The sequence below is a fragment of the Neopsephotus bourkii genome, unplaced genomic scaffold, assembly GCF_033783945.1.
Source record: "Neopsephotus bourkii isolate Nb327-2 ecotype Australia unplaced genomic scaffold, CSIRO-AGI_Nbou_v1 NB_908, whole genome shotgun sequence".
In the NCBI taxonomy this organism is placed as follows: domain Eukaryota; kingdom Metazoa; phylum Chordata; class Aves; order Psittaciformes; family Psittacidae; genus Neopsephotus; species Neopsephotus bourkii.
In genome coordinates, this window is record NW_026901402.1 from 635,476 (window position 1) to 660,023 (window position 24,548).

The 24,548-nt window shown below is 39.0% G+C and overlaps 1 protein-coding gene across 8 annotated transcripts in view; it reads right to left on the minus strand.

Annotated features, from left to right (window-relative positions):
- DLGAP2 (DLG associated protein 2) overlaps positions 1 to 24,548 on the minus strand; it is a 462,107-nt gene that overhangs the window by 361,792 nt on the left and 75,767 nt on the right. For 7 of the 8 annotated variants that reach the window (XM_061357586.1, XM_061357604.1, XM_061357582.1 and 4 more), the window contains one exon: positions 18,786 to 18,840. In XM_061357586.1, coding sequence (XP_061213570.1) covers positions 18,786 to 18,840 — 55 coding nt within the window. Of the gene's footprint in view, positions 1 to 18,785; positions 18,841 to 24,548 lie in introns of those variants that run through there. The other variant, XM_061357594.1, reaches the window with a different exon arrangement.

Here is a 24,548-nt window from a genome sequence, read left to right on the forward strand (position 1 = left end):
TTTTCAGGAGAATATGCAGGCTACATTGTACAAGTAACAGGGTGTGATAAAGAAAGCATTTTGGCCTGATCTTGAAGACCATAATTACTACAAAAGCATCTCACATACAGTTCACTGTTTCACAAAGAGATGGAAAAGAATCATTAAATCACTTGTTTAGTCTCCATTTCTCCACAGACAACTACATTTTACACAAAAACTCCAGTCAACTTGGTTGTCTAAATCATGACCTTTTAAAAGATACACACCAGTTCTTATATAGTGGTCTTATGGGCAGCTGCATCTGCATCTTGTACACTGAAACACCAATGGCCAGAGCATTTGCAGAAAACTTACACACAATGAAAATGAAAAGAAAAAAAGGTAGATGGAATAATAAAGAGAGGGGAAACAATTCAATATTTTTAAAATTTAGTGCTTATCTCACTACACCTAACATCTAGTTATATATTTAGCAAACTTGGCAAACAGCAATTATAGTCTTAAGGGCAATCAGTGCATACACCCAGCTATGCAAGTAAATAAGTGGCACAGATCTTCAAATTTACCTGAAGTGCATTACCAAGGTATTTGAATTACAAGTACCCTGCAAGTTCCCATAAACCGAAGTCAGAAAGGCTAGGGAGGCTGCTGTTCAAAAGGGTTATCATTTGGCTAGGTGTCATAGTGCATGGCTCACGCATATTCTAGAAATACACCTCTGACTCACGAGACATTGTCTCTCTGAGCTGAAAGGGTCAACTCAGGTATGCAACAAAAGTGATTTAAACAGGATCTGTTCAGTGCTGAAGAATTTGCTGTGGAAAATGGGCATTCCACTGGCCGTTTCCATCACTGTCCTTATCACGGAAAAAGAATTGCCTATATGCAGTCTGTCTTGTTCTACTTTTCTCAGATAAATTGAAGAACTTTGTATGCTTTCACTCTGGAGTGATGCTCAACCAGTTCAACCAAAATACACCTCTGTTTCTGAAAAGCCAAAGATGAAGCTCTAAGTAGACTGCAAGGCATTTTACTCAAATCTTAAGGGATTTTTTTCCTTTCTTTCTGCATGCCCATCCATTTTTCCAAGATTAGTTAAAAAAAGACAAGCAACTGAACTGTAATGTACTAACATCAGTTTTAAGAACACCATTTATAATGCCAAAACCCTCTTCTTCTTCACTACTCCTCTAAACACCATACCAGTAAGTTAGCCCTTCAGCTCCCAGAATGACCTTAAAATAGTGTGTTCCATCCCTTGTCTAGTACCACAGAAGAGAAAAAGCTGAAACTTCCAAGAACATATTCTTTGCTATTTTAGTACTGTGACCTTCTTTTCTTGCTCCCTGTGGGCCATTTCATCTTCCCCTAAACCAAGATAACTTTGCTGGAAGATGTCCAGCTTACAAGGCACAAATGAGATACATTTATACAACTGTTAACCCTATTCATGGTGTTCCAAGTGTTCATTTCAGATACAAAGTTTTCAAATTATTTTTTTTTGTATATATAATTACTTCCAGGTTAGCACTGAATAGGGCTGAACCTGGTTCCACTTGTTGCACAGTCACTCCAGAAATAGCCTTATTTCACTGCCATCCAGCCCATTAAGTATTTGTTCTGCTATAATGGAGCAACAGTTTTCAAACCATCTTCATCATGTTAAACAACTTACAGCACTCTCTACATATTTGAGTAATTAACTGATTTTGAGAAATTAACTGAAACCTTGAAGAAAGGTTTTATATCAGATGAAACTAATTTGTTTCTGGAGTCATCCTGATTGTTACTTTGCATACTGCTATAATACTGACACACTTAGAGAGTTTTCTCAGTTATCCTTGAATTATTCTATTATTAATAATGAACCAGAAAACTTTCTTAACTCTTTCAAGACTCATGGATGTAAATGATCTGACTCTACAGATAATAACATTATTCCTGGATACCTCTGGCACAGAAAGTCTAACTGACTGGCATAAAACAAGACCTTCAACCTGAAAGGTCAAATACAGAAAAGAAATACTCATTTAAACCCTCTAATTTCTTTTATCACCAATAATGTAACTCTTCAACCACAGTCAGTGTACTCCTGTGCTAAATTTTTTTTTTTGTTCTTAATTTATTCAAAATCCTCCATTATACGTTGTTCTGCCAATAATATTTTTCACCAGTGCCCTTGAAGGAACACACTTTTAAGTGCTTTGCTATATCAGGTCCTCATCAGGGAAGGAGTCAGGCCTACATATACTTTCCATTATTATCTGCAATGACAGAAAGCCCAGGAGCCAATTCCATATCATTTTAATCCACACAGACACATTTGGAAATAATCTTTGCATTTGTTAACCAACCCAATGTGATCCTGATAAAACACAAACTCCTTGAAATTTAAAATATTACATAAGTAGATTTCCCAGAAGCACTATTGGACGCGACCGAGGGAAGACAAAGCTATTTTTGGATTGCAAACCAGTAGTCAGACCTAAACTCCAATAGAGAATTTAATTAAAAAAATATTGAAGTAAATGCTTCCAAAAACCTCAAGAAGTTAGAATCCAGCTACAGTTTCTTCAGGTCCCTTCACTCAAAAAAAAAAAAAAAAACAACTAGCATACATGGTCTGAAAAAAGGTTGATTAGATTTTAATATTAAGAAATTTGCAGGAGGAAAAAAAAATAGATGAAAGGCAATTATGCAGCCTTTACTATATGCATATATGCCCTTTAATTCATTTACATAAAATCCTTAATGTTCAAAATCCACACTGCAGCAATATGCCTAACTGGATTTGTTTATTTTGTATAGCAAAAGAAAACAGAGTCATTAAACTCCTACAGATTTACTTCTCAGTGTGTAATTTGAATGTGAATATATTCAATTGAAAACACTTAAGTAACAAAACCAAAGATTATCACTGGAATGGTAGCTGCATTACGAAAATATAACATGCAGAAATAATCAAAGGCCACTGCAGTTCGTAGACTGGATTTTTTTACTATCATTTACTCATTGACCATTGAACTTCCAGCATTATCTGTGCTCCCAAGTCAATAATTATAACATAAATGAAGCTTTCAATGTTAAAAGTTCCAAGACTGAAATTAATAAGAATAGGGTAGGGTAGGGTACAGCTAAATGTACAACATTTATACCTTAGTCAAAAAATCAAACAAGGCAACAAAATCAAGTTAAATAATGACAGAATTTTGTAGGAAGCCATATGTCTTCTAAAATGCCAAGCAAAGCTGTCAGTGACAATTAAGGATGCTCTGTAGTTTACTCTTGAGAGTAATTTATCAATAACTTGCATGACGATATGCTAGATTTTTTCAGAGAAATCTTCTGAGAATTGCACAATGGCAAATAGCTAAGAATCTTCCAGCCCAAAAGACTACATTACTCAACTGTAAATATTATCAATATCAACATAAGAAGTTTCTTACATGAGTAAAAAAACAGACAAATAAAAATTCAGGTAACTTATAAAGAACAAAATTTGAAGATAAAAAAGAAAGGCAGCAAAACTAGAGACACGATAATTAGAGACACAATAATAAGCACATAAGATCCTATAGGGAGCTGCAAAACATTAGGGATGGAAATCAGCAAAGTAGCTAATAAAGTGATAAAGCCATAAAAAAATAAAAAAATAAAAGGGATAAAAAGAACTAACACCATGGGAGAAGACTGGAGCTATTGACTATCCTGACTTATGAAAGGCCTTAAGGAAAAGGAAAACACAAAATATGAGAGAATGCATCTGTGATCTGTGATGCTCTTGCGTTACAACTCAACAAAATAAAACTAATGAAGTGGCATAGGATGTCTTCCACAGGGACTTAAATGGTAGAGTTTAAAAAGAGGAAAGATAACTACAGCCTCTCCACACATAAATTACTTCCGTAAAAAATTTGGAGACCAGATATAGCAGAAAACAATGAGTACAGCCCAGAAACTATTACCTGTAATGGCTGCAAGGACAGAGTAGTATCTTCATAGGTACAAGGTCGAGATTTTGAAGATGTCCATTGTAAGGCCAAATCTGCCTTTTACTATGAAGGTGAATCTCTCACCAATTAAAATGGCAAACAATCAAATCTATCTCAGAGTTTACCCTTTTCTGAATTTTAATTCAAGCAACATGAAGTCCAATCAAGAACAAAAAAAAAAAACATAGAACCTTAAAATGGTTTGGGTTGGAAGGGACCTTCAGAAATCACCTACTCCAACCCCCTGCCATGGGTAGGGACACCTTCCGCTAGACCAGATTGCTCAAAGCCCCATGTAACCTGGTCTTGAACACTTCCAGGGATGGAGCATCCACAACTGCTCTTCCTCCAGTGTCTCACCACTGTCACTGTAAAAAATTTCTTCCTTATGTCTAATCTAAACCTACACTCTTTCACTTTAAAACTATTGCCCCTTGCCCTGTCACTAAAGGCCTCAATAAAAAGTCTCTCTGTGTCTTTCTTAAAAGCTCCCTTTATATGTTGACTGATGTATGATGCAATCTATTTTCTTTCAAGTTAGCCAAAGAAATGGAAAAACAATCATAATGAAGGCTTACAATCTGTCTCATATAAAAACACAATCAAGATAAAATACTATTATCCCCTTCAAAACCTATCCCGTTCTCTCCCCATGGAGGCTGATGTGCCTTCATTAGCACCTTGAGTTCATAGTGATGATGAAGCTTGTCCCAGCCTGGGAAGCTCCCTCTCTCTGAAGTAGGAGAAAGTACCTGAAGAGCCCCCATCAAATCCCTGGAGACATTCAAGGCCAGGCTGGATGTAATCCTGAGCAACCTGATGTAGTTGAAGATGTCCCTGTTCATTACGGGGGGTTAATGAATGTTTCTGACTCAGGTAGACTATCTCACTCCCTGTAGCAACAATGATATTCAGGATACTGCTAAAGAATCTGAAAAAAACTCTCACAGATTGGGGGTTTGGTGTCTCCTACCACTACCAGAACAGCAGGAAGGCTTTGAATGATGATTCGTGTTTCTTCAGACCAACATTTTTTATTTCTTAGCCTGCCCCATCCCCAGCAGTTTCTCTAGATCATTTTTAAAAGCAACTACCATTAAATAAAGCTATCAATTCAATTTTGTTAAATAATTAACACTGCAGGTCTTCAATGAAATAAGCATCACAAATTGTCCACAGCAAAGGAGAAGTATCTCACTTATTGTATGGAAGTTCTCTATAAGTTGGTGAAGTGTATTTAGTGTCACAAATGGAAATAAAGGTGCCTGACTCGTTGCCATCCTGCAGCCCAGAGGAAGAGGTCAGAGTAAATACCCAGTTACTGAGGGCCAGTAATCTTCACCACACCAAAACAAACTAGGCTTCCCCCACCTTCACTCTGGCTATTTGAGCTCTGACTTTTTCACTCCCCATAAACCACTCCAGAAGTGCAGCATAGGTATATCATTCTCTAAGCCACTTGGAATAATTTATACACAGTTTTAATCTTTGAAAACCTGACTTTCTCTTTCAGCAGCAATAAGCCATCTTGAAACTGGTTTCACAGAACGAAGGTTCATTTCTAAAACAGAAGGCAAGACTGATAATCATACAGGAATTTTGTTGCTTGCCTCCTTGACTCAAACTCCCCGGTTCAATGCACGTGCCTGCAAGACACACTGTCCTCAGCACTGCAAGGGATGCGCTGCATGCTCCTGCCTGCAACCTGCCAGTGCTGCCAAGCAGAGCAGGGGTAGGTGGAGGTCAGCCTCCCTGCACCATTTGGCAGTCCAGAACATAGAGAGATCTCAAAATACTCCAAGGACTGTAACTGTGCATTGCTCCTGAAGGTGACACTCTGTGAGACAGATACAGTTTGTTCCACGAAAGCCACAGTCTTTATTCTTAGACAGCAGACTATGCCTTTCCAGCTATGCCCCAGAAGACCATGCCACGTAAGTATGTTCAAAAGAATCGCAGGCAAAAGAAGGGTTTTATTTTCTGCATTAGCTAGCAACAAGTGCACTTCTGCACTTCAAGGTTTTCCTATTTCTGAAGCACTTTGCAAACATTAGTAAGTAGTCTCCTGTGAGCTTAACAAGTGTTACTAGCAGTAATGTACTAACCACTGGCACATACTACCCCATCACTGAGTTAGGAAAATGATTAAAGATCAAAGTAAAAGCCCTCAAAGCTAAAAGACACATCTTCAGGTGAAAATTAAATATATGGCTCTGATTGTCAAATATGCAGTAGCTGTCACCAGACTAATTTGGACAGTTACTAATAAAATTAATGTCCTGCTAAAGAGGGGGCTTATAACACAGTGCATTTGTTTATGTGTCATATTACTATTACAGTTTCCATAGAAACAGGAGAGAATTAGGAAATTTCAGCACTGGGCAACAAATTCCAATTTTTTTAAAAGAATCGTTATATATGCATACATGTATGTACATATATGGTGCAAATACAATTCATCAGCAAGCATTATACTCAGGTATATGAAACATGGATCACTATAGTCCCAGCACAGAGGGGCTCATGAATGAACATGATTTCTAAGTCTTTATGGGAGCAAAAGAAAAGACGCTTCTTTAACACACATTAGTAACAATCCACGCCATGCTGGTCCTTCCTCTTCAGGCCTTTCAGTTTCATATTGCTTCCTGCAGCTGCTCTCCAAATCAGTATAAAAAGTACTGAAGCATTTTCAAAATATACTTCCCTTTCCCTGAAGCTTATGTAATATCTTATCCCTTACATTTATAATCACCTACAGTTTAACCATGATGTAATTTCTTATGCCTTGTGGGCTGATTTCTGTGACTCACAACTTCCAAATATATTTGTGAAGGTGGTTCATGAATTAAACTTCTGTCAGCTGAAGCCTCCAGCATTGTTCTGCCCATATTCAGTATGGAGGCTCCTGGCTCACCAGAAGTTTTAACGGTAGAGTACAGAGATTCAGTCCTCAGTTTAAAAAGGACATTCAAGGAGCCATTATATAAGGCAAGACAGACTGCAAATGCCCCCATGGTTATTCCCCAGTAAGTTTAGGTTTCCTATATAGACCATGGAAAATCTTCAGATGATTCATCCCTGGGGTTTGCGTCAGATGAGCACAGTTGTGAGTTATGCTTCTCGTAGTTTCCCTGGTACTGTACTCTTGCCCCCCACTTCTTTCCCAATTTGAAGCTGTGTCCAGATAAGACCTGACAGAACCTGAGACAGCAGCTTTGGTCAACTACAAATTCACATTTCCCCACTTAAGCATTTAGCTATCTGAGTCTAGCAAACTGAGATTTTTAATAAAATCAATATGATCTATGAGTAATAACATGCACCTAACCTTGTGGAATTACTGTCACAGAGGTATACTGAAAGATCACCTTCCATTATGGTGAAACATCTTCACCTTCTCTGCCTCTTTCCTGTCCTAGTAATCTTTGCCTCAAAAAGGATAAGCTAATACAACAGGTTTTGCTGTTTCTCAGCACAGCAGAGGCTTTTCCTCTGCTTTTCCTTGCCTAACAGCATCACTCCTCTTGGCTGGCAGTTTGGGAGACATTCTCTGGAGATACAGTTGGTGTCATACCCAATGTAGAGTCATACTGAGACAACTAAGCCACATGCGTAGAAGCATTTGCTACTGTTTAATCTCAAAGTACAGAGGGTGCAGCACTGCCTCCCATAACATACTTCTACAATAAGCATCACAAACAGCTTTGGGGATCGTATGCATTATTGGTGTGGAAGTGTTTGGTATTTCTCATTGTGAATGAAGGGAAACAAGTGGTTAAATTATTGCCTGTTGTTCACAGTTGTAGACATTAGCAGCTGCTATTTATAGTACCTATTATGTTATAGTATCCAAATGACAGGAGAACCACGTCATACAGCATTACTAGAAATAAAATCATTCTAGCACAGGAAAAACATTTTAAGCATAGAGAAAATCGCTGTAGTTTATCTTTAAATGGAAAGTATGAACAGCTCAGATGTTCTGATAATAAAATGTATGTTTTAGTACTCCCACCCCACAAGCTAATACAAGAAATAGGAAGGGCAGGAAAAAATGTATGTTAATAAAGTCAGCTGAAAGAAAACAGGTACATTTGAACAAGGTCTCCATTAGTACGTCAGTTGAAGTGGGATGTCCTTTTCTGGAAAAGGCACAGCTGGAAGGAAAGAGAGCTCTCATGATTTTAATCATGGAGAGGCTCATATGCTACACCTTTTCAAATCTATTATTCAGTCCTAGTGAGTTAAATACAAGCCCAAAGCATGTGACAGACTACTCCAAATTAAGCATCATGCAATACAGCAGAAAAACATTGTTCGTGCATGTTATGAAAACAGAAGTTATCTAACACTGTGAGCACCTTAGACACAGAACCCAATCCTCCATACTCTCACACTCTTCTAGTAAAAAGGGGTGGTGGACTGGGGTGTGGGAGTGGAGAAAGACATAATAAAGCAAACCACAGTTTCTCAAAACAGATTTCCTTTTAGAAGTTAGCAAGGTGAATTCTAGTCCTTATTTTTTCCAACTTACATTATTTTTGTAAGAAAGCTTTTATGACAAAACCCATTATTCGCATCCCTTTTAATCTTCAGAACCTTGAGGACCTTCCTCAAAATTGGGGATTATGACACAGCTGAAGTGAACCTGGGAGAAAGCACTTCTTATGCTGTTTCCAAGGCTTATTCCTCTCAGGACAGGGAGTCTTCCTAGGTCATGAAAGGACATATTTTTATGACAAAAATCTACTTAAACAGTTGAATTTTGATTTAAGGGAAAAAGGAATACAACCAACATGTTAAGAAATCAGTAGCAAATAATACATATCTATTACTTCTATACTTTACACAACTGAATTATGTGCGATTAATGCATACCAGCCAAGAGATCTGTCTTGTCTTCCAAGTTTCCTCAAAGTAGCTGGAGAGAAGCAAGACACTACCAAAACAGGGAAGGCAGACACTTCTGTGTAGGCACCCTGAGACCTTTAAAGTGTGAGAGAATAGGATTTTTTGGCCCACAATCAAATCTGTCTGGTAATGAAATATCAGTATGGTCTAATCTACCCATGTGAAACCAATGAATTCAAGGTCCTTCCAGCATTACAGCTATATTTCTCTGAGATCCAGACTAATTCCCTGTGCTCCACACCACTGACTGGTTCTAGAAAACAGTACTAACATTTTACCTTACTCGCTGTATGAGTCTATCTTTCAATTCCTCTGATCAATTACATGCTCTTTAACTCTACCCACACATTGTACTGTGTTGGCCAAATCATACAGTTTGGCAGTGGACTTCAAAACTATGTTCCTCTGCAAGAAAGTGCATGTGTATAGTACACTGAGACACACATATACACCCCCTCAGTCCATGTGATTTATATACTGCCTGGGCAACCATTTCACAAATAAATGAAAGCACTAAAAAATAAAAATCCCAAACTCTGACATATAGAAATCAGTCATTCTACATAGTGCTTTCATTTAGTCATAGTACGAACATGACCAGTTACCACAGCTGCCTGCAGTTGCTGCTGCTGATGATTTGCACTTCTCTCTTCCTTCAGTAACTGAGCTGTACACACTGGGAGTGCTTTACAAAACATTCCAGAAATAAAGGTCAAGTAAGCTTTCTTGCAAGAAATGCTGTTTTCTGGAGAGAATTTCCTTCCTACACACCTTCAGCCACAGGGGCTCTTATGATGTTAGGCAGAGACTGCAAACACACATAGTCACATTTCTGCCTCTAGAATTAAGCTTCACTGAATAAGAGTCCCTTCTTCAGACCCTGCTCCCCCCACTTGTGAGGGTGAGACTGTTATGAAAGTGCTATTTTACATCTAACAGTTTATATCTAGACTCAAGAGCCCAGGGGCTAGTCAGCACTCACCTTTCAGGGAAGCACATTTTATTGATCTTGGAACATTTAACTTGACATCTAAACATCAGTGAAATCTCTTGCTCAGTCTTTTCTTTTTAAGACTACATAGTTTTGGATGAAGCACAACTGTGACTTTTCATAACAGTACTAAGAGGAACTTTCAGGAGGAACTAGTTGTAGCAGAGGAACTTGAACTCCAAAAAGGACCTTGTACTATGCTAGCAGCCAACTAGGACACTTTGCAAAGACTCGAACACCAGCACACTGTACTGTGACCATGCTTTTTACTCCATAAGCAGAATGGCACAGAGATCTTCACCAGATGAAGTCTTAAAACAGTTTCATGCTCACACATAGCAGAGTAAGGGTATGTGTCTGCCCTGTCCAATTATTTTATTTTGTGTTTATTAGCTCAATGCCTGTAAGTCTTGATACTGAAGTCTGAGGACCTATTGATCCTGATATAACAGACTTGACCCCTTTGAAGTTCTGAGTCTACCCCAAACTGCCTATATCCCTGAACCACAGAGACCGTATTTTAGTGGATTAAGCCGGAAAGTCCTAGATACAAATCAAATAAGACAAGACAGTCTTTTGGTTGGTTTGAGACTGAAAATTAATAGCTCCTTATTTCAGCTAGACATCTAGCAGAACTAAGAAGTCTAAAATGACCCAGAAGATGCAAACTAACTTTAGAAGATAATTTCTTTCACAGCTTGCAGGTTTCCTATTAGCATCACTGCAAACTACCTGGTTTTCAGTGCCAGTCATGCCTTATCCAGATTCCAAATCCCTGGGAGAAGTGGAACCAAAGCCCTGGTCTGTTATTGCTATGCTGCCTGTGCTGCTGATCTTCTGTAGATATGAGAAAAGATAGGGGGGGAAAAACCCTAATGAAAAACAAAGTTTGGGCAATAGGCTTATATTCATCTTGTAGGCTGAGGTGCAGAGAAGAGAATCAGGAAATCAAGAAGTGAAATCCCACTCACTCAAATATTAGAATAAACAATTTTGGTATCTTTACTCAAACTTCTGTTTTTAACTCTTCAAATTACATTAATTCCTACTGTCCCCTTTCCAGAACTGAACTGGTATTAAATAATAACAAGCAAACAAAAAAGCCTTTCTTTTTCAAGTCAATCAAGTCTTCTGGAAGAAACGATGCAGGCTAAAGTATACGACAGTTTTTCTGGTTTTTTTTTTAAATAGGACATTAACTTATCAAAGATAATGCCATGTTTAGGGAACTGCCACGTGCCACATTAGAGAACTGCTACACCACATGTATTCTCTTCTTAACAAATCCAGGGGGTGAAAAAAGGCTATTTCAATAAGTTACAATCAAAATATACCAGGTTTAGATGCATTCTAGTGCAACATACATGAAAGAGGAAAGAAGTGGAACTTGTCAATGCAGATGACAAAATTTAACTAGAGGGAAGACAGGATAAACACTCTTTAGGTGTATAAAAGATATTTGCAAGGATCTGAGAAACAAGAAACAACCATTGTCCACACAAGTTAATGAGCTTAAGCTGCTGCAAGGAAGACTCAGGTTACATATCAGGAAGTATTCAGCAGTGGGGATGAGGAAGCTGAATAAAAGGCCTGGAAAGGCCAAAAAAAGCCTCTGCCAGGAAAGAGGCGGGTATAGGTGATCCTCCTTGGGGCATAATGTATGCATGCTCCCTCCCCATTCCTGACTCCATGCTAACTTGACTGGTCACTTCTGCCCAAGATAGCAGAAAGAGATCTGGCCTAAAGATCCTGGACTTCCTCTTCCAAGGATAGGCTAACACAGAGCCATGGCTGGAGCTCAAACACTGAGGAAAAGCAGAAGAGTGCATATAGAATCATAGAATCATAGAATAGCTAGGGTTGGAAAGGACCTTAAGATCATCAAGTTCCAACCCCCCTGCCATGGGCAGGGACACCTCACACTAAACCATATCACCCAAGGCTTCGTCTAACCTGGCCTTGAACACTGCAAGGGATGGAGCATTCACAACCTCCCTGGAAAACCTATTCCAGTGCCTCACCACCCGAACAGTAAAGAATTTCTTCCTTATATCCAATCTAAACTTCCCCTGTTTAAGTTTTAACCTGTTACCCCTTCTCCTTTCACTACAGTCCCTAATGAAGAGTCCCTCCCCAGCATCCCTATAGGCCCCCTTCAGATACTGGAAGGCTGCTATGAGGTCTCCATGCAGCCTTCTCTTCTCCAGGCTGAACAGCCCCAACTTTTTCAGCCTATCTTCATATGGGAAGTGCTCCAGTCCCCTGACCATCCTTGTGGCCCTCCTCTGGACTTGCTCCAACAGTTCCATGTCCTTTTTATGTCGAGGACACCAGAACTGCACACAATACTCCAAGTGAGGTCTCCCAAGAGCAGAGTAGAGGGGCAGAATCACCTCCTTCGACCTGCTGGTCACACTCCTTTTGATGCCACCCAGGATACGGTTGGCTTTCTGGGCTGCAAGTGCACACTGAAGCCGGCTCATGTTCATTTTCTTATCGACCAGCACCCCCAAGTCCTTCTCCGCAGGGCTGCTCTGAATCTCTTCATATAAGGATATGATGCTCGCAATAAGCAGAAATTATACCCCACCATACCCTCATCTTTACGACTGCCCCACAGTCCTGACTTTGCTGGTTGGTAGTGTCGGTAATGTGAAGAAAAAAGAGGAGAGCAGGAATGCCTAGGGAAACATGAGAGCCCTAAATTATACTCTGAATGCAGTAGCAGGTATCCTTGGTTTCACTTTCAGCCCAGAGCATTTAAATTAGATGTTCTCCTAACCGGATGGTTTCCTCCCCAGGGTCATGCGGCACTAGTCAATTAATTACTGTCAGCATTTTCCACAATGCGAGCCATGTTTGAAAGGAGTTCTGTCACAGGTTATCACCTCTGCCTCACACCCTTTCATCAGTTTATGCTTGCACAGTCCAGTTCTCCCTTCTTCATCCTCTGCTGGTGAGTCCTGACACCTCTACAGAGTTATGGTAACAGATATTGCTCATAACAGCTCTCCTGGCAGGTCTTACTTTTTATTTTGCAGAAGTTGGCATTGTATGCCAAGCCAGCTGAAAGCAAAACAACCTTGATACCAAGCTATAAGAACTTCCGGATTAACTAGAAGATTAAGAGAATACTCACTCCTGCTTTATTTTCACCCTCTAATTCCCATTTCTATGGAAACCAGGCTGGAAAGTATCAGCAGGCAACCTGCAGCTGAACATCTGAATGAGAACACTCATGTTGAACTTGGAAAGCAGACAGCAGGTGAAACCTGCAAGAACTGTTTAAAAATCTATAGCTATGTCTTGAAAGTAAAAGGACAATCCCAGTTTAAGCAAAGAACTTCTAAAGAGGATGATACATAACCCTAGTGAATATTCTTGCATTGCACCAGCTGATAATCTGACATTTGCATCTAAAAAAGAGGAATAAAATTTATCTCAATGGCACAGAACAAAAATTCATCACAATTAATTAAGTACTTCAAAATGTTCAGATGGAAGATGACATGCTCGTGAATATGGTAAATTATAACAAGACTTTGGTTTCTGAACACTGTCCTGTAATTCCTTCTGTGAAATCAAACTGGCTGCTGTAAGTTCATACATACGCATAGTCACTGGGATGGCTCTTCCTACATTCATTGCAATTGAATGAATACATATACAAAAGAATTAACTAGCAGTTAGTAACATATGTGCTAACTAAAAAACACATCGGTTTTGAGCATCAATCCACACTCTTTTTATTTTCAAAACTACTAAGGCAATAGAGTTGTAGATATAGTTAAGAATAAAAGCAATATTAGCTTTTTTATACAATTTAGTAAAGTTTAATGCAATAATTATTTTTAATACTCTCTTAGATTTTTCTCCTGTTCAATATTTGATCTTCAAACAAGAGGAAGAAAAGCAAACAAGCGAAGGATGAAACATTGCTGTCTTGGGCTACACTTTACCTAATGAAGAGATTAGTTATTATCAGACTCCTGCTTTTGTATATAAAACAAGTACTGCTCTCTCAAACAGATATTGCTCATTCTTTGCAGAGAGCAGAACTCTGGCCATACCTTTTTTCCAATGTACAGTGGGCAAAAGAGAATTATTATGAAGAAGGTTTTAACATCTTTGCAAGTTCAATATCATCACCCAAGGGCTGACCTGAAAATGGACGATGAAAAAACTTCAGACAGCATAAATCAGCATAAATCTTTTTTCTTTCCCCTTTTTTCTTTTTTATTTGAAAGAGTATTGTTCAAAGTTCAAAAGAGCTATTTATCAGAACCAAGTCAGTACGATAGGTGCAGATGCTCTTTATAGTATCTACATTCTACTTCTTTACGATAGGGTAAATTCAAGCTTAAAGTATCAAAGAACAAATCAACCAAAGAAACTGTTAGTGACTATTGATTCATTACTTCCTTTGGGATCTTCAGTGGAAAAAATGAGCGCAAGTTTGCAGTCCACAACATATTAAACCCATGGCTACAACAGAAAAGGATACTACAGAAGCTGTGCAATTTCCTTGCATGACAGGAAACTAATAATTGTGTATCAAGAGCAAAACAGTGGTAAACAATGGACACAACTATCAGCATCTCTGAAGCACAAGAATGTCCATCTAACAGCTGCAGTAATGGTAAATATTGCACAGAACACCTTCTGTTAGTGAGTCCCATTGATAACTCAGGTTTTACTGCACCAAGTATATTTGGGCTCACCTTGAGGATCATTTACTGTGCTAGATCACGATACAGGGAGCTCTGGAATAAACAAATATCAAACTCCAAATAATTCACTTAGCTGGTCTAAGACTGCTTAAACACAGCATACACAGAAACATAAGCTTTCCCATATATTTCCTCTTTTCATTTGCATGAAATTATCTCTAGCTAAACAATCCCCATACACTGCCTGAAGAGTTCTATTCAAGCAAGACTGGAAATAAAAAATACACTTTTTAAATATATAAATCTAAAAACAAACATCTGAGTACTTTGATTCAAAGCTGCATTCCCAACCTCAATTTATTTTATTTTTTAATACAACATGTTTTGGCATTCAGTAGTTATTTTTATTTTGAGGGGAAAAACTGAGTTTACCACTCATACTGTGCAAACAGTTCCCTAAACAATTACATAACTAGAAAACTTGCTAAGGGGGAAGGAAGTGGGGAAGAACAGTCTTAGCATCTGCTTCAGGTTTACAGAAGTGACTATGCAGTAACAAGACTTCTGTCTTGGCTGAAGAGTTTACATAGGCAGGGGATGGATCATTGCTGGGAAATACTTATAAAGGAAATTAGTGTTGGCTGTATGTGTACACAGAGGGTGGTAGATGTCCATCAAAAGGTGTGGGATATTTCTCCCAGGTGGAGCTGCAGAGAGAGAGACAGTTATAATTCAAGAAAAAAAATCAAGCTGCTCCCCACCAGGTCATTAGCACCTTCACACTGTTTCCCCTTATGATCTTGTTAGTAACACCTGTACAGAGCATGTAACTGCTTTGCTTCCAATTAACTTTATAACTGCTAATGCATCCCAGTTGTTGCTGGCTGGTTAAGTTACAGGAGATGGAAAGAAACAGAGGAAGGATAGCAGTAAAGTTCTTCTACTATGGTCTTGGCATATATGAAGTAAGTGCTGAATAAAGGTGTCTGCTCTGAAATCTTTTGCTTCTTAAGGCACAGGGTATGTGGCAAAGAGAGGTTCCGGGTATCAGCTAACATAATAATGAGCATGCTTTATGCCAGTGTATGCCGTATGAACTTTTAATTTAGTAATGAAAATACATTTATGATTAATGGAAAGCTACAAATATCACTGAAGAAATGAAACATCACTATTAGAAAAGCTTAATGCAAGCAGCCAACTAGCAGCATTCACTGCTTTATTTAGAGATTGAGATTTTGTGAATGTTTTATGTGTTTGAAAAATGAATCATTCTTTAACCTTCGAAACACCTCATCTTGTTAAATATGAGCTTTCTTCCAAGTCTGCATTGCTGTGGAATAGCTGAATTACTTTTCTCATCCTCCCCTTTGAAAGGCTCTGTTTTTACAGCCAAGTTATAAGCACTGAGAACAAAAGTTCATGGTAGAAGTACTGTCACCAGGGGAAGGTGATCGTTACTATTTTTTTTCCATGCACAGCTCTTTTCTCCAGTTTACAAACACAGAATATCAACAATGACAGAGTAAGTCTTGCCACTTCAAACTTTTTACACAGTGTAGAAAGGGACATGGGGACATGCAATTTTCTAGCATACTGGCAATCTGGGGCTATACTACTTTTGAGGCTAATTGTATATATTCCCCAAGAATCAACGTAAGGCTAGGTCTGAAGGGCAGCCAGATGAAGGAATGGCCTGGCAGCAATGGCCCCATCATTCCCAAAAGCTTGTTTCTTTCTAAATGTTCAAAAACTGTGTAAATAAGTCCTTCAATGACATGGTTTAGTGGTGGTCTTGGCAGTCTTGGGGTAATGGTTGGACTTGATCTTAAAGGTCTTTTGCAACCCAGTTGATTCTATAATTCTTTCTCTGGGGCTCAGCTCCTGTGTTGACAGTGTAGAACAGGCTGGCTGTGGGGGCACTCCTGAATGAGGAGCCCAGGACCCCCAACCTTGCCATGCCTGAACTGTTAAATAGATATAAACAAGGAGGGAAACTACTGTTGTATCTCCCCCGTTCAAACATCCCTACTCCCTGCAGCATCTGTGCTCTTCCTTAATGATTTCAGAGGTCTCACCTTAAACTTCTTCCCCCATCCCTACCCCTAGTCCATTTCTCTTTATCCTTCTCTCCTCGTTAGGAACAACACCTAAGTTTGCACGTTGCTAAAGTCCTCCAAATGACAGCTGCTGACCACAGATATAGACCTACAGCTTGCAATCAGGCAATTTCTCTTGGTTCACATAATAAGAATAGAGCTGGACAAGATCATATAAGATGTATACATTTGAACATAAATAGCTTGTTCAATGTTTATGTACAAATGTGTATTATTACAAATGTACTTAATGCCTTCTTAGTTTGGACTAGTTGATTCAGACATAATCAGACAAGTAAATGGTTCATCTATCTCAATGAACTCAATGGACTCCATGAATAATACTCAAAAATTCAATTGTTCCTCCAGAAAGAAGCTGAAAAATCCACAGTACAGAAATCTGTCTTCTTCTCACTGCCAAGTATTTAAACATCATAAATGGAGAAAATGTGGGAAACTGAATACTGACATCATTTACTTTGTACCTGCTGGCAACTCTCAGCTATATAATAGGTAGCCATAGAAATACTTAACTGCAGCAGTCACACAGAAGCAACAGAAGTTACAGTTATTTTCATACCAAAGCATGTTTGAGTTGTACAGCAGTTGTTACATATCAAAACCTGATAGGCTTTTTCTCTTCAGAGCTTTGTTCAAAATTTGCAAAAGCTAATTTTACATTAGTAAACTCCTCCCTTCTCTTATGTACCAGTGGAGGCACTTTTGAAGGTGACTGGGATTTTAGATAAATGGCTTTCTTGATATTGATTACAAAGGCATGTTTCTCTCTCTGCAGATAAGTGTTCACAGTCATACTGCTCAACTCCAAGCCATCACTTCAGGTAACATTGGCCTTGATATCCACTGCATACATATCTGTGCAAGTCAATAGGAGCTGGTCAAAGGAACCTGGATTTTATATTTTTTTTGTTTTATTTGAAATATAAGACAATCAGCACGGGATATTAGCATGGGAGCACATAGATTGGGCTGAGGTCACTATATCATGACTCCTTAGTCAAGTTTTCAGGAAAGCTTGACATAAATGTGAATGCCAAAGTCTCCAATCTATTCACTGGTTATGAACTTTCAAATTCTTGCTAGAAGAGATGTATTATTAATTTTCTTACTACAGTACTTCCTCCATAACCACAGATGAAAATGGAAATGAGTTTTTGAATGCAGAACTCATTTGAGCGGTTGTAGATAACCACAGGTCACACTATAGTTCAACACAGTCGTCAAGTTCTCTATGCAATTACCCTTAGTGCAAACTCAGACAGTGCCTGAAATACAAGTAATAGCAAGCCAAGAAACAAACTGATGTATTTTAACGTTAACCATTGGGAAAGAGGAAATGATGCCTTAGAAGCCGCAAGCAATCAATCACATATGTTTTATGATTAAAAATGAGCTATATTGTTCCTCCTACTTCTCTGAAATTAGTCTGTTATATCAAATTCACAATTGCATATGCTAACACTTTCACCCAATTTTAAAATTATGAAAAGGATTTTTAAAAAATTATTTCCCTAGAATTAAAAAATGTAAATTAAATTATCGTTTTCTTCTTGTCCATGTTATCGTTCTCAACAACTGATTTGTTTTTTTGGCCACAAACATATTACTTTAAGTCTCCTCCTGCACAATAGCAAGGCATCATTAGTGATACTCCTTCTGTCTGCTCCTTTAGTCTACTCCTCTAGTCTCTGAAAAACAAGCACAAAACAAGCATTCATCTGCAGTCAGAGTTATGCTTAAGCCTCAGTGCTTATCACCTTCACGAATCAACAGGACCAGACTGCAGACTTCAGCATTAAACCCCTTTTCTTGCAAAAATTGGAACTTTATAATTAACAACAGAGATGCTTCAGGGGTTCATACAAATACCTTTAAAAGCAAGACCTGATAGCAGTCTCTACAACAGCAACAGCTCCAGAAAGTTAACATAATGCACAAAAAAGTTAACAGCACGCACAAAAATGAAGGCAATTTCATCAAAACCACCAAGTTGTTGCTCTCTTGAAGAGAACTTCAGTGACCATAAACAGCAAACAAGGCTTCTCAATATTATCCAATTCATGTTTGCATTCCTCCAAATCATGTTAGAATATTAAATCATTAAGAAAAGGTTTACCTGTGTTCCTGTCAGGTAAAATACAGCAATGCTTCTGCAGTATGCCAGGCAGAACCTGTTGCAACAAAGAAACAGATGTTAATGTACATCTGAACATCATATGAGCAAGAGCCAGTGATTGCTACAGTCCATATCTGATCAAGCTTTGTGTTCTCATACTGCATCCAAATTAGCTATCATGAAATGCAAATGTGAACCCTGCTTATTAGGAACTGCACACAGAGAAGTGTCTTACAAAATTAATTGCTTACTACCTGTTTGTAATGTTAGTTTCGCCCTCTCCCTTAGACTACAATATTAAAAAGTTCAGTAAAAGGACGTAAGAACATAATTAAATATGCCCAACTTAGAAAGAGAGTATGCTATCAGTCAATGATGTTGCTGTTCCTGTGATTTTGCACATACAGACCTAGGGTTATAAGATCTATCTTTTTATAAATCGCTCAGGACCAAACTCCAAAGCACAGCACTTCCATCCTCACATAGCCAGTTCCAGCAGACAACATAAAACTCCAGAAACTTAAGTAGGAATCTCAAGGGAATGGTGACAGGGAAGATCCCAGGTTTGTGGGTCAGTATGGCCACCATGCTGACATACTGGTGGCAAACAGCAAGAAATGCTGCAGAAGCCCCTATCACCACTGGCCCCTTCTTATAGCAGGACCTCACCCTTCTTCAGATTTATACATTGAAGTCATTTGTTCTGGTGTAGGTAATCAGCTTTGGTGTTCCTACCAGCAGCCAGTCACCTGTACTTGAAGGACTCAAGACCTTATTTTAATCTGTAAACTTTTAAACCTATAATTTACAACCTCTACAATACTACCAGCATCAGTAAAACTGTAGCTTGAAGTTTAACTGCTTTTCCATTTTTGAAAACAAGTCAATTAAAAATCATGCTCTGAGATTGCTTCTTTAAATTTTATCTTGGAGGTCAATATGCACCCTTTAAAGGTAGGTTCTACAGACGGCATAACCACTGTCTGGAAATGCTGGGCTTCTAACCCCCAAGAAGACTGCAAACAACACTACAGCTTGCATTAAGTTTTGGAAATTCAGGAAGGAAAATACTTCAGGGAATACAGATGTTTTTGTTTTTCACAAAGACTGCTATTGCTGTTTGGCCAAGGTTAATAGCTAGGGATGAGACCGCTGAGATTCAGACACAGCACCCCTACAGTGGCACTGTCCCCATTTCACCCTGCAGGACTTTTCCAATACATTCACCAGCAACCCCAGGGAGATGGACACTTCGGCTTGTGTGTCCTAAAGCACAACAAATTAGTCTTAAGAAACTTGCTGCACCACGGTTCCTCCTGAATGCGCACATGCAGAGGCAGGGACGTTGCAAAACTGAGCTTTTATTGCCATTATAACTTGAAGAGTCGGTCTGTGGACAGAAAGCTGCCCTGGACAAAAGACAGTGAGTAGAACTGAGATAAGAACAGTATCGCCCCCCAACTCCTCTAAACTCTACTGAAGGCACGGCATTTACATGTAAGCTCTTACAAATGTAATTCACTTGTTCTGGCATAATTCTGAAGTTAAGCTTGCGGATAAAAGGGAAAACAAATTGGTTTTAAGCACCAGCTGTTAGGCACAGGTCAGACCCCCAGAGGTACATCTCAGCCACAAAGCAGGAAACTGCTTTGCTGCAAATACAATTAATTTATGGTCACATTTGGGGCTTTGTCACCTTACTGTACATACATCTTGCAATGTGTTTGACCTGCTAAGCACCTTATTTTCCTCAAATTCCTTCTAGAACACTCTTTCACACACACACACACGAAGACTTCTGTCCTGGAGAGGTGTAGGTCTGTCACTGCCAGTGTTTCTGGAGGAAAGCCAGATGAGTGCCTCCTTCCCCAGACATGACCTAGGACCCCGCGGGTTACCCATGGCCACTCACTGAAAGTCCACAAAATTTGAGGGAAGAAGGTAAATGTACATTAGGTTCACAGCCACCAAGATGTGCACCGGTCTTTTACTTCACTCTGTTGCAACCCTGTTTAAGCAGCTCCCGCCATGCTGAAGTTAAGGTACTTGACATTACAGCTCCTGCCTGCAGAAACAATCTCAGCAGGAGGCAGACCAAGCTGAGGAACACGTCGACATTCCAGACTTCCGAATTTCTGCGTGTTCAGCTATACCAGCTAATCACCATCCTTTCTCATCTCTTTGGGTCTACACAAGACCTTTCAATTTGCTTCCTTAAGTATAAATCCTTCTCACTTGAAGCAATCTCAAAGCTAGCCTGTTTGCTTCAGGGCAGACTATTTGAGGGAATAAAGGGGGACTTGAACCAAAGTGTCAGCTTGCCTTACCTCGATTCACAGGCAGTTTGTATTTTAAGCATAATCAATAACACGAATAACAATCTTCTGAAAAGCACTTTCATCATTCTACAGTGTTTCTTATATTTTAAAATTAAAAACCCCAATAATTCTTAGGGGTACAATGTCATATTGTACAAACTATAGCATTTGCCTTATGGCCACGGATATAAATAACAGCAGAGACTTACAGGCATCAAAAGCATAAAATTTAGAAGCAGAGAACAAAGAAATCCTCGAATGAACAGAGACACTCTTTCAAAGCAGTGTAACACAAAGACTGAATTTAAAAAAATACAGTCTTACTCAGACATAAAGTAACATTTAGTTCCTAGTGAATCTGTCACATTTTCTTCCCCACATTCACGAACCATGGAGAAGCATTATGAATTTATTATGAGGAGCCAGTTAATCAAATCAAGACAAATTAAAATAAGAGACAGAAAAAGTAGGTCTGGACTACCGAGATAATTTCAATGGAAAAAAAAAAAAACAACACTCTAGAACATAATTTTTCCTTCCTGGTAGACTGTATATAGGTAAGAGAATAGTCATACCGAAAAGCACAAGCTGGAAAAGCATTTATTTATCCATTCCCTTCTCTCCCTTAAGTGTTAAATAGGCAAACAGTATGGCAGAAGCTGAAACAATGCTTCCTTCTCCCCAGCCCTTTCACATGTTTACCCTGCACAAAGCCAGTTTCTGGCTGGTAGGAGTTTGATATCAACCTCCCACTTACTTATCTACAGTATACAGATTTTTACACTGTACCCATCTCCATGGTATCCAAGAGCCTCTTCACACTGCTCTCCTCCCACTTGCTCCCCACTCTTTCTCTCCTCTCTAGGGAAAATGACAGGAGAATTCCTCAGCAAAACTGTCACCTTTCCCTCAGCATGTCTCTCCTTTCCCCCGCTGCTTTCCTTTCATTCATTTGCATGCTCTAATCCCCAGTTTATTCCTTAAAATCCCTTATGGCTCCCAGCTTTTTCTTTAATTTCACAGATAATCCCCCGATTTTATTGTTGTTGCTGGGTTTTTGTTGGGTGGTGGGTTTTTTGGGGGGCGGGGTGTGATTTGCAACTTTACCTGCACAGGCAATTTGAGTGAGAATCTTCACCCAAATCAGACAAGGAATAATTTCTGCTGTAGAAATCAAAACATGGGAGCAACTGGAGGGATTCACATGTGGGGAAATAAACAGAGAGAATAGAATATAGTTTTAGAACATTATTCTTTTTCCTCAGCAAAAGAGAAATAGGTTTCAATTACATTAACTGATGATTTAACCTTCACTTGTTTTATAAACTCTCAGCTGGGAACTAAGGCATTGCAATACTAAATTAAAACTGGACGCATAGATGCAGAAACAGAATAAATAATACAGCAGGTGGTATGTCCTTAACATCAAGGTGCTTCCCTAGCAGTAGCCAAATTATCTCTGGTCTACAGCATACAGTTACGCAATCACATTTAGCAGGAACACAGTCTTTGCTCATGGTGCCAAGTTGAAAGTATCCTCAAATTCGTTGAAAAAGCCTGACTGATGCTAGTGGACATTGATCAGGACGTGCTTACATTTGTTTTCACTACAGATTGCTGTGCTTAGAGACATATATATTTTCCATAATTAGTGTCCAGATTTTTACTTGTAGCTATGTGCAATGCAGGTATACAGAAAACAGAGCAGTCACATAGCTGTTTACAATCTATTAAAGATCATTCATGTTTTTATATGTCTGCTTGGAAACTTTCCTTCCTTTCAAAAAAAAAAAAAAGGTTTGGGTCCTCTGAGTGTTCAGCATGCGATACCTTTTTAGCTTGGTTTTAACAAGAACTAGAAATAATTCCGAAAAACATCATTTTAAGTTTGGAAAGTACTAATCTCTAACACAATTAAAAAACAAATCCAAAACTTACAGAGAAGCAGAAACATGTGAAACAAAATGGTTCTAATATGGGAAAATGCCTCTATGAAATGGATATCTACTCACTTAAAACAGATCTGCTGCACAAAGTTGCAGTACTGAATGATTAAAATGTTTGCTTTCTGCTCCAATTATAATTGGACTCCTGATGGCCACAGAAAAGTGAGCTGGATACTGCTTCCCTTGTCCTTTTACATGTTTTTCTGCTGAAAAGTAAGTCAATTGAAAATGAGTGTCTCACAGGTCCAAAATTACAGAACACCCAACTCATGATTCTCAGTGCTCTGTAGGTGAAATTCAAGGCAAGGATTTATACTGTAGTTTTTAAGTTGCCAGAAGGAAGCAACCTCAACTTGAATTTCAGGTCCCAAGCTGAGATATGGTATTTGTCTCTGCTTTTTACATCCTAGAAATCCAGTGATGCCAAAGACTGGGAAGTCAGAATACATCCTTTTGGCTGTGCCAAGCACTGAGAATTTGGTTGTTCACAGCAGTCAGCTACCTAACAGGTCTATAGAAGCATCTTCTTCAGAGGGCATGAAAAGTAGGCAAGGTTTCCTGTTCACAAGATGTTGGGTGATACAAACCATCATAAATCAAAGGTTTATCATTACAGCATTACTATATTTCTTCTTTCAGAGCAGACAGGTTCATGCAACCAGGTGCTGAAATGCTGCATCAAGCTGTTGACTTCAGCTTCCCAACAATATGCAGTTGGTTCAACTTACAAGAAGCTAAATCTGAACTTATTCCACTCTCTCTCACAAGCATAACTATATTCACTTATGTATTTAAAGGGGTATGTAGGGAGTGTATCAACAAATATCTGTTATCATTTCAGTTCCTGTAAGAACACAAAAGCAACCCAAGATTACTAGTGGGTCTATTCTGTCTCACTTTAAGCTGATATCGATGCAACCCACACTGGCATCGGTAACAGTTCCAAGTTGCTTGTAAAATCAGTCCTTGAAGTATCTGGCCCTGCAGGAAGAGAGCTGCAATATTAGAGGGACCTGCACTCCCAGGACTTACCCAAGCCCTCATGCGTCCCTTGCTTATAATGGCAAAGCTAGCACAAGCAGACAATTTTAATACTCGATTTTCATGTGTATCTTGTGCTGCTGAAAATAGTAGAGGTTTTGCAAGACCCTTCAGTCGTTCCCTGCTAGCTGTCAGTTCCTCTGCCTTCCCAAGGAAACAACCTTTCACCATAGCTTCTGATGAGCTGCACCCTGCTGCTAAGGCAGCTTGTGCCAAAATGTCTCCCACCCACGGCAGTAAGAGCAAGAAGCCCGTCTTGGCAGTTGATTTCATTGTATTCTGATGAGAGGGCCCAGACTTGTCCAATTATGTTTCTTCCAGATTTTACTAGATTGCTGTTGTTCAACATCCAATTTCACATATATACCAGTGAACCTTCGTGCTGATTTAATGTCAAAACAGAAGTTGCTAATGATTCATCTGCTTTGTGGGATGCTGAGCAAAAGTGTTTTCTCCTC